Raw genomic sequence first — 18,302 nt, 5'->3', positions numbered from 1 at the left:
AAGTATTTAAATAGTTTAAGAAAAACTGCATCCCTTTAGCTTAAGGTTAAAATAAATAATTTAATATTTCAAGAATTACTTGAATTACTTGTATTACATTTTTGCCTTTCACTCAATATTCTTATACATTGCAATATTATATGCATTTAGCTATAAAAAGGCTATGTTGCCAGTACTCTCGGGACATCAGCTACAAAAATCGCAGCAATGGTCATAAAACTTATACCTTTGCTGCGAATTACGAGCCCGCAACTAGCCGCAGCAACAACACCGCAGTTGGGTGAAGTGGGCGCACGGGGCGTGGCATCAAATAAAATTACGCATGCAATGGCAAAATAAAATATGCATCAAAAATAAGCTGCAGCTGAATCCGCGAGGTGCAAAAAAGGTCGTAGCTTACGGCAAAACATATTTATATATAAAAGTAAATAGAAGAGCCAGGACTTTTGGGTTCGTTAAGCTCTGCGGGCTGCAATATGGGTGTGTGGCGGCGAGATAAAGAGTCCATGGACAGAGTTGGTAATTCCGCAGCATAAATTTAATAATTTATATATGCCATAGCGATCTTAGAAACAATCTCACTGCTTGTGTGCAATTAATTCCTGCATTTTTGCGAGGGCATCCCGGATTCGACACGGTATTAAGTATGCGCCCTGTGTTGCCGCTGTTTTATGTTAATTTCCACTTTACGCTTGCCGACACAAACACAAATAAAAATATGAATATGAATGTAATCCAAACAAGCGTTGTGAAAATTTTTACTTAAAAGATTTTTTCATTTTTATTTTCTCTTTACTGTAGATTTTTTTTTTTGAGGACTGAACAGCAGCTGGTGCTGCCCTAAAAGCTTTAAGAGCCTCGCGCCTTCCGCACGGCGGGTATAAAAAAAATCAACTAATTTTCATTTTATGCTGCAGCAGAAACAATTTTAATTCAAGTGCGCCGCCAGACGCACGAACACAGCGCCACTAACAGCCTCTAAAATTTTAATAGCTCACACATTATAAACGCAAATAAACGCCTCCGCCGGCATTCCTTTGAGCACTTTCGTCCTTTCGTCCTGCTGCCACTTCGCATTCCGATGTACATTTGCCTAGCAGCAGCTTAGGTTGTTTGTGGCATGTGCACTTAGGGATGGCAGCACAATTGAAAGGGTGGGGGCGGGGGATGGGAGACCTAGAAGGAAGGAAAGTTTTCCGACTTTCCCAGCGTCCAGCGCTCACTTTGGGGGACTTGCGTCCCGCCTGCAACTTAAAGGCACTAAAGTTGCACAGAATTAAGCATACTTCCAGGCACTCAGCGGCATATTATGTTTATCATTATGTTTATACTATGGCTGTATATATGGGACCTAATGTTGCCGCTTTCTTGGCCAACGCCAGCTGTTGCCCGGAAAAGTTCATCTCGGCCCTAAGGTGAGTGGCAAGCTGAAATCAAAGCACTGCACGAAACTTTTTAATTGCTTTTAAAGTTTCGCAAATATAGCAAAGCATTTTGGCTATCGAAAACAAACACCAGTGGGGACATTTTTTACTGTGAATAAAATATTAACAAAATATAATAAGAACAAAGCCCGCTTCATGGCAATTTGTGCAGTTTGTCTACCTTTCGTTAGCAGTTTATTAACTTTTACGTACCCTTACATATATGCAGCTTAATTGCTTTTTAATATACGAATAACTTTACTCGAAAACAACAGCTGGTAAGAGAAATTTTGCAGCACAACAAGGAATAAATTTGCTTAATTTTATATTTATAATGTTTGTATGCCATTGATAAAAACAATCAATACGAAAAACGAGTAATATTGGTGCAAGTTTTACGACTTAAAACGTGCATAAGCTTTCCATTTCTTTTGTATTTTAAAAGGGCGATTTTGAACCATTGCTAATCTTATCGTAAATACATATGCTATATATTTTTATTCGACCTTTCATCTCACCCATTCAAATGCCGCAAAATGCTCTTCTTTTTGTCTCATCTTTTATTGCCCGTGCGTAATGTTTAATTATACTCTTGCTGATGACGTCCTGATAGCTTTTCTGTTTTTCCGCATCCCCCGGATTTTTTTTTTTGTCGCATAAACATAACGCAGTTTATATTTTATTTATTTTTCCCTTTTCTGGTGCCTCTTTGCTCCTCATTTTCGGGCGGGAATGCCGCCTAAAAACCAATCATAAAAAACCCAGCCGTACGAAACGGTTTTATGACATTTTCCTGCCAGCGAAGCCCCACCAAAGCCACGCCCCAATGCCCCTCAGCCATCCACACATGCGACTGGGTAATTTGCCATAAAAATTTGGAGCACAGTCTCGTATTTGTGCAATTTCACAGAAATTGTCAATTTGCACTCCCCCCAAAGTCCACAAAAGTCTAAGCCAGAATGATGATGACGAGGAATGTCAGCGGCTGATGGGCTAAAAGGCAGAATGTGGCTTATCCGAGGGAAGGGTTTTGAGCTATATTTTTTTTTTGTGGGTTATAGCTGAAGACATGAAAGGAGCACGCAAATACGCGTTGATATTTTTATGTGTCTGCCTTGTGCATTGGAAAATCGACTGTTAACATTTAACGCTGCAAATTTAACCACATTTATGTATTCCTTTCAGTTCCGTCGGTTTTATTTGATTCTCATTTAATTTCGCACACCCAACGGGATGGCCCTTAAAAATTGGCATAACAATTACGCCGGAAATAGGCAATGACAGTGGAGTTTCTACCGTTACGGGGTGGCCTGGAAATGCTGGACTCTAAAGGGACTCCCTTCTCGGAATGCGACTATTTGCTATCTGCAGAGCACTAACAATGGTCTGCCTCAATGGCACGTAATTGCAGTGCACACAGTCGCAGCAGGCACAGTGGGACGAAATCGTTAAATTAGGGCTAGAAATAATGATTAACCAGCTAGAAACCAAAGAAACGGTTTGATTAACAGGTAATATAAAGTAAACACCTATTTTTCTGGATCCTGAATATCAAGTTTCTCTTTCATCCACTTTATCTTTGTGTTGTTATTACGTGTAGTTACGGATATAATTATATTCAGAATATGTCCGAACTGTTGTGCCAATTTTAAGTTACGTAGCAGTCCCACTGTAACCCCAACTATTGTACGGCACTGCAACATATCCTTGCAACTAACGCTTCCGCTTCCGTGCGTCAAGGAGACGGCTGCCGCCAACCCCCTGCTCCATCATCACCACCATTGCGTTTTCTCCTCGACTTGCCACCGATGTTGTTGCAGTCTTCTGCAGGATGCCTCTTCAGACCGCCTTTGTTGTCGCTTGCCGTGTGAATGAGTGCAATTAGCAGAGCCACTTGCTCTCGACGATGCCGTTTTTGTTTGTGTCCGGCTCTGTTGCTGATCTGTCGAGCGACTTGCATTAAAAATTAATTGTCCCCTGTCTCCTGTCTGTGTGTGCACTGTACAGTGTTCAATGTAGATGTCAATGTTTCGGGTCGTGATTGCGCAGCACAAATGTCGATTATGCGAGAAAATTGTTGAGCACTAAGCGGACACGGCGCCCGGAAAGTTATTGAAACATTTGTGAACGCCATTAGATGTTTGCGATTCTGTTTGTGCTCGAACATGACATAAATACATAAATATATGGAAATGAAATGCGTAAAAATATTCCACTTAAGTCCACTGTTTGCCTTTAAGAAGGATTAGCGGACCTTGTCGGTATTTCCTGCATTATGATTTCTTGGGACTGAACAATTTTTGATTAAAATTACATTCATTGCGGCCTTTGAAGTGTTGGGATTCGCCAACGCACGTCTGTAACCTAAATTTCTCGTCCGGTTTGGGTCAATATTTTGCCAGCTTAGGCAACGCACGTGAGCCGGACCAAAAAGGACTCTTGGATGGAAAATCCCCTGACCAAAATGTGGGGATGATCACGTTCACATTGCCGCCACGTCCTTCTCAGCGGGATTTCGTACCTTTTTGTGGACTCTGGACTCTGGACTCTTTGGGCCAGCATAATTTGCCAGCACTGGCCACGTTAAGGAGGTCCGGTTTGCGTCCTGATGGATTGTTTGACTAATTAATTTTGCTAGAGAATTTTACAAAATTGCATTGGGCCCGGACCGGAAGTTATTAAATTTTTAATGGATGCTTAAAGGCCCGAAGGCGCTTTATGTGTTTTTATTTCCCCTCGGTCGGGGCAACCAGCTGTTTAGCATTTAAAGTGATTTTCATTTGGATTTTTCCTTAATGCTATTACGTTTTGTTCGCTTTTCCCCTTCGCTATTCCTTTCGCTTCCTTTGCTCTCGGCTCTCAATTATTTAGCCATTGACAATTAGAGACTTTCGCAGATGCTGCCCCACCTAATGCGATTTCGCCTCATTATTCTCAACAATTGTTCATTTTCCAGCGATTTTCTCAGGGAATTATATTTGATTCATCGCATTCCTACGACCCAATTATCGAACACTTCTTTTTGTGGTCGAGTGTCGTCGTGAATAGGTTTAAAATAAAGCAGTAATTATATAAGATATTCTTTGCTAGAAATTGTGACATTTACAAACATCTAGTAGACTTTTCTTGACTTTTCGTAGAAACCTGTTTAGAGTGCATTAACAACTCAGCATCCAAAATGGATGGCTGTCGACGAGCTAGAAAGCGAGTCTATGTATCATATTTGCTCTCATTTGTTCTGCTCGCATGCTTTTTCTACTACCTCATGGTCCACAACAGTAGGAATAATTTGGGCATAATGAGACTTCGTGAGGATGTCGATGATATATCGGTAAGACTGTTGTTTAATCTCTTCTAGCAGACAACCCAGCCCAAAAAGTTTCCCCCAGCACATCCTGCGTCAGCAGCAGATAGACAGCAAAGTAGATCAGGGCTCGTGCAAGTTCAATTGCCTTGGAGGAGACCCGAAGGGATTAGGATCTTCTGGAAGATGCAGCAACCGGGATGTAAGTGCCTATGTGGACACTCTGTTCAAGCGCAAGATTGGACATTTGATGGACGACGTTTACAATCTAAAGAAGCAGGTGATGAGTTCCGGTTGCTCCTCCAAAACTGCTCAATCGACTCCGAAACACGAATCCGCGGCGCTGGCCAAGCCTCGCATAAACTACGCTTCCGAGGATCTGGGTGCCAGGATCATTAATGTGAAGGCAAAATCTCTTGATGGCACCAATATTATCAGAAGTGTTCTGGGTCTGGATTTTAGCAGTAATCCGCCGGTGAATATGATTCGAGCTGGGCTTTCTCCGGGCTCATGCTTCGGATTTAATGGAAGCCGGGCCACTGTGACTCTTCATCTGGCCAGGACCATCATCGTGGAGGCCATAACTTTGACCCACGTGGCCCGCGAAATGACGCCCGATTTGTGCGTGAAGAGTGCGCCCAAAAACTTCGATGTATATGTATGCACTCAGTTGTAATGGATCGCTACGTCTTCTATGTCTCTTTTTTGCAGGGATTGCGAATTGATAATTCTAAGAGGGAGCTGATGGGACAGTGGAGCTACGATAACGCGGCCAACAAGCGCACTCAGAGCTACAGTGTGCGCAGCGACTACTATTTTCGAAATCTGGATTTTTCGTTCAATTCAAACCACGGTGCGAATACCACCTGTATTTATCGGTAAGTGTTTCTCAAACCTCGTTACTTTTAATAGTTTTAAACAGCTTTTTTTCAGCGTTGAAGTATATGGAAGACTGTAATATATCAAATTTTTTTTAAATATTTATATTTTTTCGAGCGAGTCATTTTGCACAAATTTTTATATACTATTACGTAAACATTGAAAGTTATACCATAAAGTAGTCCATAATAAAGTACACGGAAAAGTTAACCTTGCTATTTTTAGCGTTCAGTTTGCAAAATGATTCCCTGCTAAACGGTGCAACTAATTTAAATTTCCCAGCACGAAGAGCTTTGGAAATTTCTCCGATCCCCAATGACTTGTCGCATCGCTTTGATCTTCCGCGAATGCTGTGTTTTCATTTAATTTCGCTCGACCTGAATGCTGAGGAGTAAACATGGCATAAAAAAAGCCGCCAGGGTCGAGTTGAGTACGCCAAATAAAAAAAGAAGAGGATGCAAAGTAACATGGGATCTGAGCGGCGGTACCAGAGCCAGCCGTTTGATCTGCTCCGCCGTGTCACATTGTCAGTGCCCCGAGACTAATTAGCGATTGTTGGAGGTACCATGCGTGAGGACCACGCCCCCTAGCGCCCCTTTGCACATGCGTTTATGTAATTAGGCGACAATATGCTCAGATGTCATCCGAGATTTACACGGCGTTCGATGGGGAATTTTGGCAGCCATTCCAGCCCAGGGAACAATCTGCCCAGAATTGTTTCGTTTGATTTCGTACGTTTCGTTTGATTTGATTTAATGCGATTCCATTTGTGACTTTCTCGGAATTCGTTTTCGTAATTTGCAATTGTGTGTGTTCCTTGCGAAGGACATGAGGACAAAAGTCTGATTGTCTAAATGTGAATGTCGGTGGATGAGTGTTAGATGTGCCTGATTTTGTTTGCGCAAAAATATATATACGTTGTTTCTCTATCTAAAGAGTAATGTGGAATTTATAATTCATTTGGATAAAGAATTTATATTCGATTCAAAAATAGAATTCTTCTGCACGAGAAAAATAAAGCCATCAAAAATCGCAATTATTTTATCTTTAAACTATAACAAGTTAAAACCACCAAACTACTTTATCATATTCTTATATATCCCTTTTTTTTAGTTAAGCTAGTGTATTAAGTGTTCGTTTTCCCAAGCTTAGTTTTCGCCATTTTCTTCTCTTCGGTGGCGCAATTGTGACTTGTTTACACGGCAGCCAGTGTTTCGTTTCATTCTGCGGTCTGCGCTCTAATTGCGCTCTGCAATATATCAGTGCCCCTACCACCGTGCCACGCCCACCTGACACTCATCTGCAAGCATCCACCCATACATACATATACGTATGTATGTACGTTCATGTATGTAGATAGCTCTTCACTTTGCGTTTTGCGCTTTTTGCGCTCTTTCTTAGCCAGCTGCTGCCGTTTTGCTATTTGCTTACGCGTTAAAGCTGACAGGTAAAATGGATTTGTTACGGCAATAGAACAGGTAGCTGGAGGGCCAGAGGAGCGGAAGATGGGGATTTCACGAGAGCTGGCTAGAAAATGCATGACAAGTGAGACGGAAACCCACGGGCTGGTGGCGGTGCAGCCGGAAAATATCCCTAAATATATGTCTGAATATTTTGGGAAGAGCTTTACTTGGAGGATATGCCTTGATTTGCAAGCTTTGCTGGAAATTCTACTGGAATGCGATATTTTGCTCAGTTTAAGTAACGCACTTATATTACAAAAAAGATCATTGGTAGAAAGTTTAAGTTTAATACGTTAAAATGGGTTCATTTTATAATAATAACTTGCATTTTCCAAATTCTCTGATCTTTTATTTGCTGAATGGTTGATAATGGAAATCTAATTAGATTTTAAAGCTTGTCATAAAAATATTTATGAAAGATGACAAAACTAATACCAATTATAATCATGATAGTAATACATTATCCGAAGTCTTTAATGAAATCATATTAATTGGTGTTATATGTAAGCAGCTGTATATTAATCATGTATTTTCCTTATCTGCTGTTGTTGTTTCCCTTTCAAGTAACTCTTCTTGTTAACCGAACTATGTTAGAAAGGACTTTTTGGCCAAATCGAAAAATACATTTGAATAATGAGAGCGTTGAGAGCTGCTGCAGATTGGCTGAGTGCTCTGTTGCATTGTTACGAGCAGGAAAGCCGGCAAACTGGTGTCCTGGCAGTTGGCAGGCAGCAGCTGCTCCTGTCTGACGTCCTGTCCCCTGACAGCCTTCCACTGTCTGCTCCTGTTGGCCACTGACATTTTGGGATTTCGGGCTCAAAATTTGAGTTGCCAGTCGCTTATGTATGCATCCTGGGTTGGCCAACAACCAGAGCAATAATAATTGAAAGCACACTGGCTGTCGGAGTCGAAAAGTTTTGAGTTTGTGCTAATTATGCCGCCAGGAGTTGGGCATTTGCAATGCTTGGAGCATTGAGCATGGAGCTTGGAGCTTGGAGCTTGGAGTTCGGAGTTCGCAGTTCTGAATACGGACTGGCAGCTAATTTTTGCCAGCTGTCAACGCTCTCCATATAAATCCCTCAAAGTCAGCAGCACTGCACCCACGTGACACATCAATTCGCATTCTTGTCTGTCGGTGGCACACGCACATGTTTGAATACACTCATATCCATCATATTGCAATCGTCGGTTGTGTCGCCGCATGCAACGTCGCTTATCGCTCAGCTCTGTAATGATGGCAGCAGACCCCGAAAAGACCCCGAAGAATCCCCAAAGTCCCCCCCATTTTTATCCCCTACCCATTCCCAGCTATCAATCCATCTCCTCGAACTGCTGTTGTACATTTTTCATAACGCAATTCATGTTATTCATGTGCCAGAGACAAGTCTTCGTGCCCTTTTGATATCAGACTTTCTAGTAAATGCACAGTGGTTAGGGATTGGCATTTGCGTGACAGCCGAATTGATTACTTTTCTGAAAAGGCGGCTTAACCCGTTTTTACTTGTATTTATACTTTATACATCTTGAGATTATAAAATATTCTAGGAACTAGCTTTTTAATTTTGACTTTTGAAACCCGATTTTTTACATTTTTGTTCTTTATATTTACTTTATGAGTAAACATAAATATTGTGGATCAAATGTCAAAGCAGTTTTATGGGCGATAAAAAATAGATGAAGATTTCAAAAATTCTTTACAAACAAAATTTTAATAAAAGCTCGAATTCATACCTACAAATTTAGTTTCTTGACGACAGCTTGAGGAAATATCTTTAAGTTTTAAAGGGCTTTCCCTTCACAATAGAGCAATAGTTAAGTAATCAGTTTAATATCTTTTCCCATTTCCACTTAATGTTTCGACATTTCGGATATTTATGTGGGCAGACTATTACATGCGCACGCCCACTGTGCGATGTCATAAAAATTGTCTCATTAATCATCACACGACATGCCCCAATGCTCCACGCCCTCCGCCCACCGCCCCCTGCCACCGAGTAAGCCCCATTTCTTGTGTTCTCGTTCGTGATGTTCCCCAACTCAAGGGGCTATTTTGGTGCTGTTTGCAGGAAGCACGGACTTAGTGTGAAAATCCAGCGAGCAATTAAATTGGCTCCCCCATTTTAATTTCCATTTCCACTCCCAGATACACGGATTCCGAACCAGAATCTGAATCCGAATCAGATGCAGCCCCTCGAACAAGTGCAGGCAGCATAAATCAAAGGAGTCGGCCCTTCGTGCCAAATGGAAGTGGTATTTTTTACTGTCGTGGCATTTTAAATTGTCTGCGCCATATTTAAAATAGCAACTAATTAATTTATTTTTTCACGCTGCTGCTGGGAAGTGCGCATTAATAAACAATTAAGTCGCTTTAATTGCAGTTAGCCCGGTGGATTATAAATTTCCAAGTGAAAATCCCCCAGCCCACGGAGCATCCATAATGAGAACCGTAGCTCCCGACCAAATTCGTTTATTATTGATCAGTTTGGGTCATAAGCTGCTTAACTTTGTCGGGCGCCAAGCCACCATCCATGGAGCTCATTTTTAATGGAGTCAAGTACGCTGCGAGGCATTTGGCCATTTCCTAGAAAATTCACTGCTCACTCTGCTAAGCCGAAAATCTACCCGACACTCACTGTAGCTCACATGAATCTCATAATTTAATTAGCAAGGGATTGCGTCCTAAGTTTGAGTATCTTAGCATATTTAAACAGAGTGCATATCAATATTAAAGTCACTTCATTTACATACCTTTCAAGTGGGTTCCTAACAGATGTCCAGCCTGAAAGTAGAAAACAAAAAGTTCCTTTTAATAAAATAATTAATTCAGGGAAACGTCTTCTTCAATCCACTCGCACTGACAAGCAGTTTTTTCCTTTTAGTATAAATGCCAGCTCCGGCGGAAAAACAACATTCGCTGGCATCTTGGCCAAGTTAATATGATGTGACACGTTAAGCAGGCTTGAATGATGTGTATCAAGGACGAAGAGAAAAACTACCAACTGTGTCAGCAGAAAGAAGAAACAACACCAACACAGCAGCCCAGTGCAATGTCTGGTTGGGAAAAATAAAGGGAAAAAAGGACAAGGACGAGCGGAAAACCAAATGGGAATGACGATAGACATTGAACACAAAAAGGGAAAATGGAGCGAAGACATTAGCCTGGAATGACAGCAACAAGATGCGAGATAGACACTCGGCTTGTATCAGGTTTGTGTCCTGTCCTGCGAAGGATGCTCCAAACCCCCTTCTGCCCCATGGCTGCTGCGAAAACGAAGGCAACTTGCAACCGAAAGGCGTCGAAAGTGCGTGCAACAAATTGAAGCCAACTCGGTGAACAACAAATTCCAATTGACAGACAGCTCTGCAAATGCTCTGAATGGAAATTCGGTAGAGCAGAAAATCGTTGATTTTTAAAACAGCTGTGAAAAATTCATTCCAGCAAAAGAAGACAAAAAAATGCATGATAAATACATCTATACAATTGATACATATCTATTAAACAGAATTATGACTACATCTACAATACAATATTTTAATAGATGAGATAAATATAAATATAAAAATATAAATTCTTTATTTTTTCAGTCACTTCTTTCATATTTATTTTCCTTTAAATTTTTTCAATTCAAAAAAACAATGTTTATTGGCGGAAATGTAAAGTTTTTCAGTTCTTGCTCACCAAATTTTCATCCCAGTTCAACATTTCACGCAATGCCGTTTTCTTGAGCAATCTGTAGCATGTTGCCCGTTTGAGTCTTCTATTGAAAATCGCTTTTCTGGCCCAAGGACAGTTGGCTTGGCCCAGATCCCAACACTCGCATTCAGAGCCACGCACACACAGGACTTATTCATCACTCACTCACTTAGGCAGCGTGGCGCCCAAGGATCGATGCCGAAGGAAGCTGGTGGAGGAGGATGCCGGCCGGGAGGAGGGCATTCGAAGACGTTGCTCCATCGTCGAGTTCCAATTCCTCTGGCCAGGAAAATACAACGCCGCCAGCTGGCATAGGGCTTTTATTTCCCATTTCTAGACGAGTCCTAAGTGCAGATAGGGAAATGCCTTTCGTGGCTCTGCTTTAGTTTAAATATTTATGTAAGCGCGGCATTTTATGAGAAATATTTCGAAATTGCTCTGCATGGCCGTACTCGAGTATTTTGCTTTTATTATTATTGCAATAGGCCCGAAATTGTGGAAAAACGAATTTATGCCAAGTATTTTTCTTTGTTACAAATGCACTTTGGCAATGATATTTGTGCTTGCCCCATAGCCTGAACATTTTTTATTTAGGGGATTTTTGAAATTTATGAAGCTTATTCGGATTACTGTGTTGCAAGACAAGCTTTTAAAGTTATGAACCTTGTATCTATCAAAGTATTTTATATCTTTAAGCACAAAATTCTGTAAAGCTTCTTTTAGGCCATTCGGAAGTTGAAAAAAACAGCTTTATTGATATCTCCAACCACTTGCTACGCCTTTCCGTTGCAAACAACATTCCACATACAAATTCAAATCTATTTATATCAATTTACTCACTTCACTGCCGACCTGACAGACAATATCCAGCAGAGACCCAGGGCTCAGATCTCGTGGTTGAGCAATTTTTCAACAGATAAAATCAAGTCCAAACAAATCAAATCAAATGCAGACAACAGCAAAAAAATGTAACACACAAAACACCGAGAAACACACACACACACACGTGCGGCGGTGGCAACTACAGAACAGTGGTAAAGAACAATAACAGGCAGCAACAAAAGTAAATTAATAGAAAACAATAACAATTCCCTTTATTATTATTACTGCAGTGAGTCGAGGGCAGATATCGAAGTGAGGTGAAGTTCCCTTGGAGAGAGATTCGAATTTGTTTCGCCAGCGTTTGTTGTTTGCCGTTAGCTGTTTGTTTGTTGTTTGTTTTTCGGTAAATGCCCAAGTTTCTGGGCTTCTGAAGTGTCTGTGTTTGTGTTTGCGCATGTGATTTACTCAACGGTATGTAAGTAAAATACAAATCATGTTCAACGCTCGGCCTTGCCCCGAAAAGTGAGCCACACTCTTTTGACACTGGCATACGGGGCGGATGCGTGACGGGGGAACAGCTGAGGTTTGTCCTGGCAAATGGTTGAGTTGTCCCACTCTCTCCGTCAATTTTTCTCTTTTATAAACCCAACAATAGAGACCAAGAAATCAGGCTGAGTGAAAAAGGAAATGGTGCAGGCCAATGCAAACTTTAAATACCCTACCTAAGCTTTATCCATGGGATATTTTCCATTTATTGTTAGTCTCGGGCTATAAAAACTTTAGAAATATGCACCAAAATTTTAGGAATATTTAAATTAAATTTTGTTGCACACAAAAAGTTCTGAGCTATCTTTAACTTTTGGGAACTGACACGCATTTAAAAAGTTTAATGATGATTAAAGGAAAAATTTATATGCATGTATATACTTTGGATACGTATTTCTGCTTTCGGGAGTGGCAAAGTTTTTTAGAAAAACTTATCACACTCGCAGCAAGAGTACAAACTGGGGAAAGAAAATATCACAACAAGCAAAGTGGGATAAAAGTCTCTCAAGGAAAACTTTTGCCAGGTGTTTGTTAGTTAGTATGTGTGTGTGTGTGCGCCAAAAAGTGTGCATGTGTTTCTGTGGCATTACGTGCATTGCATGTCGAATGTGTGTAACAAAGTCTAAAAAACATCAAGCACAAACACAAAGCAGTGGTAACTTTATCTAAAGTACAACATTCCCCAACCTCCGCTCAGACATTTCGTGTTGTTTTGCTGCCTGATTGGTGAGCTCCCTTCGACGGGTCGGTTGTTTTTGGCCAGATTTCACCTGCTTTTAAGCCGAAAACGAAACCCTTGTTGCTGCCACGCATGCTATTTTTTTATTTGTCGACTTTTTATTTATTTTTGCTTGGTCGGGGATCATGTCGTGCTTTGGCCACCTTGCAAATGGCTCGCCAATGATTTTTAATGCGATTTCCGAAGCAAAAGAAAGCATCAGACCTGCACTTACACCCAGGACACGAGCCCATTTGGGCGGCTTTGGCAACCTTTTTTAAGTGGCTGGCCAGTGAATGTGGTATGGGCACGGTTTCGGTGTTGGTTTCCGTTTCCTGTTCCGTTGCCGAGATTATGTACGTATGGGTGCGTGCAAGTGACTTTATTTAATGCCATTAACGCAAATTGAAAGTTTTACGCTTTCGCAACGGCCTTTGCATGCGCAATTGAGTTTTTCGGGTCCCTGCGTCTAAATGCCCCCATCATGACGTTTCATCGCATGGCAATGGCACTCCAAATTCACAATTTTCGGGCACGACCCGCCAGAAAATCCTTTTGCCCATTGAATGTCTTGTGTAATTCACTGCGCCTCTCATTATCCACATACGCATACTCGTTAGTGAAATCCCATCACGAGCCGTGCGTCATGGAAAAATGGAAAAAGTAGCCGGAGTCATTCATGGATTCTATGGCCACTCCATGGCTTAAAACCAAGGACAAGATCTGGCTTTATTGCCAACACTTTGTCGTGTCTGTGGAGAACCCATTACAACTACTTAGAGCATGTAAATAAAGCAGAAATAAGCCAAGGCGAGTGACGAACTGGCGACCAGCATAAGAACAAGCCCGAAGCAAGGTGTATTAACCAGCCACCCAAGCGGCCACCCACACATCCGCCCACTCACGCCTTCTTGCACCATCCTGCAGAGCATTAACATAATCGTTATGGTTATGCGCGACGTGTGCATAATGGCAGCGTGGGAGGATGATAAGCCGGCACCCAGAGATAGAGACAGAAATAAAGAAAAAGAAAGAGATAGCGGGTGATATGGCGGAGGAGAAAGAGATAGAGGCACGAAAAACGGCAGGGACACGAGGATAAACTATGTTAAGTGCGCTGACATTGTGATATATAGTTGGTTTCGCTACTCTCAAGTGGAGAGGAGACATAACTGCATCCTGTGTACAAGGTCTTTGATGAAATCATTATCTAATTTAAGCTTAACTGACATTCTTATTCGAGCATCTTTTCAGTTACACTTACTTAATATTTACTAGATGGCGAGGCACCATTATTAGAAAAATATCTCAATGCATTTTTATAAGAACAAGTATTTTACTTTCGGTATGCTTGTTTTGAAAATAGCATACACTTTTCGTTTTTCCATTTTGGCTAGTTACCTGCGTTGAGGGCATGCTGGGTTGATTTAAAGTTGCCAGCGAGCGTTTTGGGGCGTAGTTGCCAGGTGTGCATATCAAGTAGCCGCCACGTCTGCCGTGGGACAAATCCATGTGGCATACTTTTCGGGCACAGGCCATTAGCAAACAAGCAAAGTGCGAAGCACAAGAAGAACGAAAACAAGCACAGACACACGTATGAATATAATAAATTTCCCACACACACACCAACACGGAAGAATGAGAGCGGATAAGGAGGCGGAGAAAAAGGTACAGACGGGAAAAGAAACATGCTCTATAAGATATTTCAAATTCCACACGCATAACTTTTGAAATAAAAATTAAAATTCCAATTGCAAGCCCTAAAAATAAAACAGGCGTTTCCTCCTTCGCGTTTTTTTCAAGTAAAATAAACATGTATTTCAAGACATAGAAAATAGGTTTGTATATCAAATTTAAAAATATTTTTAGTTGATTATTAATTTTAATATAAATGTAGCCAATCAAGTAAGATGTTAATATGTAACTAAAGTATTTAAAAGTTGGTTTGTCTACTTAGATTGACTTGGCATACATACATAAGTACTTCTGAGTTTCTCAGAACTGAGAATTTTTAAAAATATGGCCCAAGAGGCATTTCTATGGGTTTTGGCCTAGAAGAGCTGACATTGTGTTTATATAAGGTGCTTTTTTAGTATAACATATTTTACTATATTATAGCACAATTTCTCCATAAAACATTTATGTAGAGTTTTTGTGGCCTTTTGATATTTTGATCAAAAAAGAAGGCCCACCATTTCTTTCAGGTCAGTACTTCCTTTTTCGCCAAGTGGCCGCCACATCTTGTAATTGGCATTCCGCACACTGACCGAAATGAAAATGCTACGTGGTTTCATTTCACGTTACGACTGTCGGAGAAGTCCGCACAACGCTCCATTGACCGCCGATGGAAAAGCGGGAAAGCGAACCCAAAAGCGAAGCCTATTTACCGTGGTTTTGGGGACGCCCCGGCTCGTTTTAATTTTCTACGTTGTGGGCATACAGAGAGAATGGCGAAGTTTTTGGCGATTCTTAAAGTCAATCACATTATGCTGGGACATCAGCCATCAAACAGCCGACAAAGGCACTCGAAACCCTTCCAGATGATGGCAAATATTTGTCTGGCCTGCATCCCCGAGCGAAAATCGATCGGCATGTCGGGCACCTTGTATACCCCCAACACCCATTTGCCCATCAAACTGTTTTACTTCCGTTTTATGTGCATATTCAATATACGCAAAAAAATTTCATTTAAATTTGGTTTTCCTTGGCAAGCCTGGCATTGACAGTCGGCAAATTTCGTTGTCAGCCTGACGCGTCTTTCGATAGCTTGTGCTTTTATTATATATATATATTTGGTTTCCGATGGGTATCCAAATGTTTGTTTTAGTTTTTTTCATCCACTCCAATTCACTTCACGATTGGCAATCCTTTTCGTTCTCTGCTTTAAATGCTTCCTGGAAAATATCCTCTGTGCTGGATTTCTTTCATGATTTATATCTTGCGTAATCCTTGCTCTGCGCTCTTTGGGTTTCCCTGCAACCGCAACCTTTCATCCACCCAATTTATAAGCACCCAAAATACTTGTAAATTTCAGCCGGATTGCCGGCATAAATATACACACACATAAATATATATGCGCTGCCACTCAGTTCTTAGCCATCAAATTTATGGCCACTCGTCACACTAACTCATAAAACGGGGGCATTTTAAAAAGGGGGGCGTGGTACAAGACTGCAAACACGAGACAACACTTTGCATGTGAACGGGCTTTATGCTGGATCATGGCCATTGGAGTGGGCGGTGGATGATGGTCCGCCGATGAGATTTATGTGCGCTAAGGCTTAGACCGAGTTCCGGCCTGTATTTTGTGGTAAACAGCGCGTCCTGCCGCCAAAACCTGCCACCAACTCTGCCACCAAGAGCGCAAAGAGAGAGGGAGCTGCAAAGCCGGCAGAGGACTTGTCGCTATTTAGTCTACTAAAAACGCAATAATATATCATCTACAGTTTATCATTGCTATGACGCCAGACTGAAATTATTATCCAGCGAATTTATTGCCTTACAATAAACGCAAAGTGCACGGCGGTATGTCTGTGCGTGGGCGAGGCTTTCTCCGAGTGTTTGTATGTGTGTGTAGCCTGGCATTTCTCCAGCGACATGAAATTGTGGAAAAACAACATTTAGAAAGTGAACTTTTATGACGAGGCTTCAAAGCCAGTGAAAATGTAACTAAAGAGAGAACTCAAAATCTGGAGGCAACTGTTAGTATACCCTTCATAAAGAAATGAGTTTGAGTTTGCAAAAAGCAGTAACATATTAAGAAAAGTAATGCCAAAGTTCCTTTCTTAGTCTGATTAAGTTAAATCTGTGAAATATCTAAAAACCACAAAACTTTTCTAGGCCTACCGAGTATGCGAGAGTATCGCAACATAAAGTCTTTTGCAATGAAATAGCTGGCTTGCTAGTTTGCCCTTCGTTTCTATTCTTTTTTTTTTGACTGGCTGCACATGGCCCCATGGATACATATACATATTTCTGCCCAAGCTTACAAATTCGTGGCAATCTCGAGAGCTGTCACACTGAAACTCCATCGCGCATATTTTTTACTATTAGCCAAAAGCAAGAGAAAAAATTTGTCAGTCAGGCCAGAGCCGAACTCAAATTGCTCGTGCTGTCAACTTTTTTGCGTAACCATTTTCTTTCTATGCTCGTTCCATACATATTTTTGTATTTATTCCATTTTTGTGCAGCGAGACAAATAGCACAAGTTTGCTAAATTGTTGGCCCCATTCCTCAGCTTGTATCCGTATTCTCCATTTTATATTTTCACCCTTTCTGCCTACATTTTTACGACAAACAGCACCCACAGCGTGTTCACTCGTCAGATACTCGCTCTAAACTACATAGTTCTGTTTTGGCAACTGTTTGCCCAAATTGCCACACATTTTGTGCATAAATGACAAATGCCTTTGATGGCATAAAATATGACTTTGGAAATTGTTTTGTAGCAAATAAAATGGGCGTTGCCATCGCTATGATAGGGTTTGTTTGTCAACTGAGTCGCAGGATATTCCATGAATCAAAGTCGTGGAATTGGGAGATTAGGTGTAAATAGTTTCGACTGAGGGTTCACTAATAGCAAGTGATTTTTTGTGGCTATGGTATAAAATAATCCGAGTGCTTCATATTGCAGATATTTGATAGGACCTAGATTTATATCAAATGTGTTTTATTTTGTATCTATCTATCGGATAAAACGAATAGAAACCCCATTTAAGCCTGTCAATGACCTTTTCTGAACCTTCTGTGCTATTAATTAATTGCCTTTTTGCCAAAAAGTTTAAACCAACTTAACTAATGTTGCCCTGCTCACAAAAGTTTCATTCACATGGCTCAAAGTGAAATTAATTCAGCTTGAGCTTAAAGTTTTTCACGAGGCCAACGACCTTCCGAACATATTGAAGACATTTCGTGGAATTAGAAAGACATATTTAAATACCTTAATTAATTAAGCTATAAGAAGTCATTGTTAATATTTTATAATTTTCTTGGAATTATTTCGGGTTTTGTTCGATTTTTAAAAATTGTCGTTGCCTTCCTGTGCTCTCAATAATTAATTAGTTTTCCATATCAATGCCAGTCACCACTTGACAACTTTGATTCGTTTCCTTGATTTCCGAGCTCTAATTCATACCATGCCTCATATGCGGCTCCAATTAGCTGACGATTGACTTGTCAAAACATCAATTATAACTGACACTCGTCGAATGTTTCACGCTGCCTTGGCAGCTCCGCCATTTCCACGTCGCCCGCGAGGCTTTTCCGGGGAAAAACCCATTTGCATTTACAAGTGGGGCAATAAGTCGAAATGTGAGTTTCTTGTTCGCGGTTCTCCCTTTGCATATCGAATGCGCGCATTAACATGGCAAATAAATGGAAGCATTAAATATTTAATTGGCATAATGCTAATCACTCGATGGCTGCCAAAATTCATTAGCGCTTCGCAAATATG

At 40.9% G+C, this 18,302-nt stretch overlaps 2 protein-coding genes across 3 annotated transcripts in view; one reads left to right on the top strand and one right to left on the bottom strand.

Moving 5' to 3' along the window:
• LOC6612173 overlaps positions 1-18,302 on the bottom strand; it is a 43,780-nt gene that overhangs the window by 9,083 nt on the left and 16,395 nt on the right. The window contains exon 3 of the mRNA XM_032722929.1: positions 9,819-9,849. The gene's annotated coding sequence lies outside the window, so the exon portion shown is untranslated. The remainder of the gene's footprint in view (positions 1-9,818; positions 9,850-18,302) is intronic.
• On the top strand, positions 4,557-5,817 carry LOC6612172 (SUN domain-containing protein 1). 2 transcript variants are annotated; one of them, XM_032722943.1, is made up of 5 exons: positions 4,557-4,755; positions 4,814-4,930; positions 5,003-5,386; positions 5,440-5,606; positions 5,662-5,817. In XM_032722943.1, exons 1-5 carry the CDS (start codon positions 4,603-4,605, stop codon positions 5,684-5,686), a joined length of 846 nt encoding a protein of 281 aa, XP_032578834.1. In that variant the 5' UTR covers positions 4,557-4,602; the 3' UTR covers positions 5,687-5,817. The 2 variants fall into 2 exon arrangements, with proteins under 2 accessions (XP_032578834.1, XP_032578830.1); XM_032722939.1 differs by having other exon boundaries at positions 4,814-5,386.

Source organism: Drosophila sechellia, chromosome 2L (genome assembly GCF_004382195.2).
Source record: "Drosophila sechellia strain sech25 chromosome 2L, ASM438219v1, whole genome shotgun sequence".
NCBI lineage: Eukaryota > Metazoa > Arthropoda > Insecta > Diptera > Drosophilidae > Drosophila > Drosophila sechellia.
Note: the sequence above shows the minus strand (reverse complement) of the source record. Positions and strands in the feature narration are given on the sequence as shown.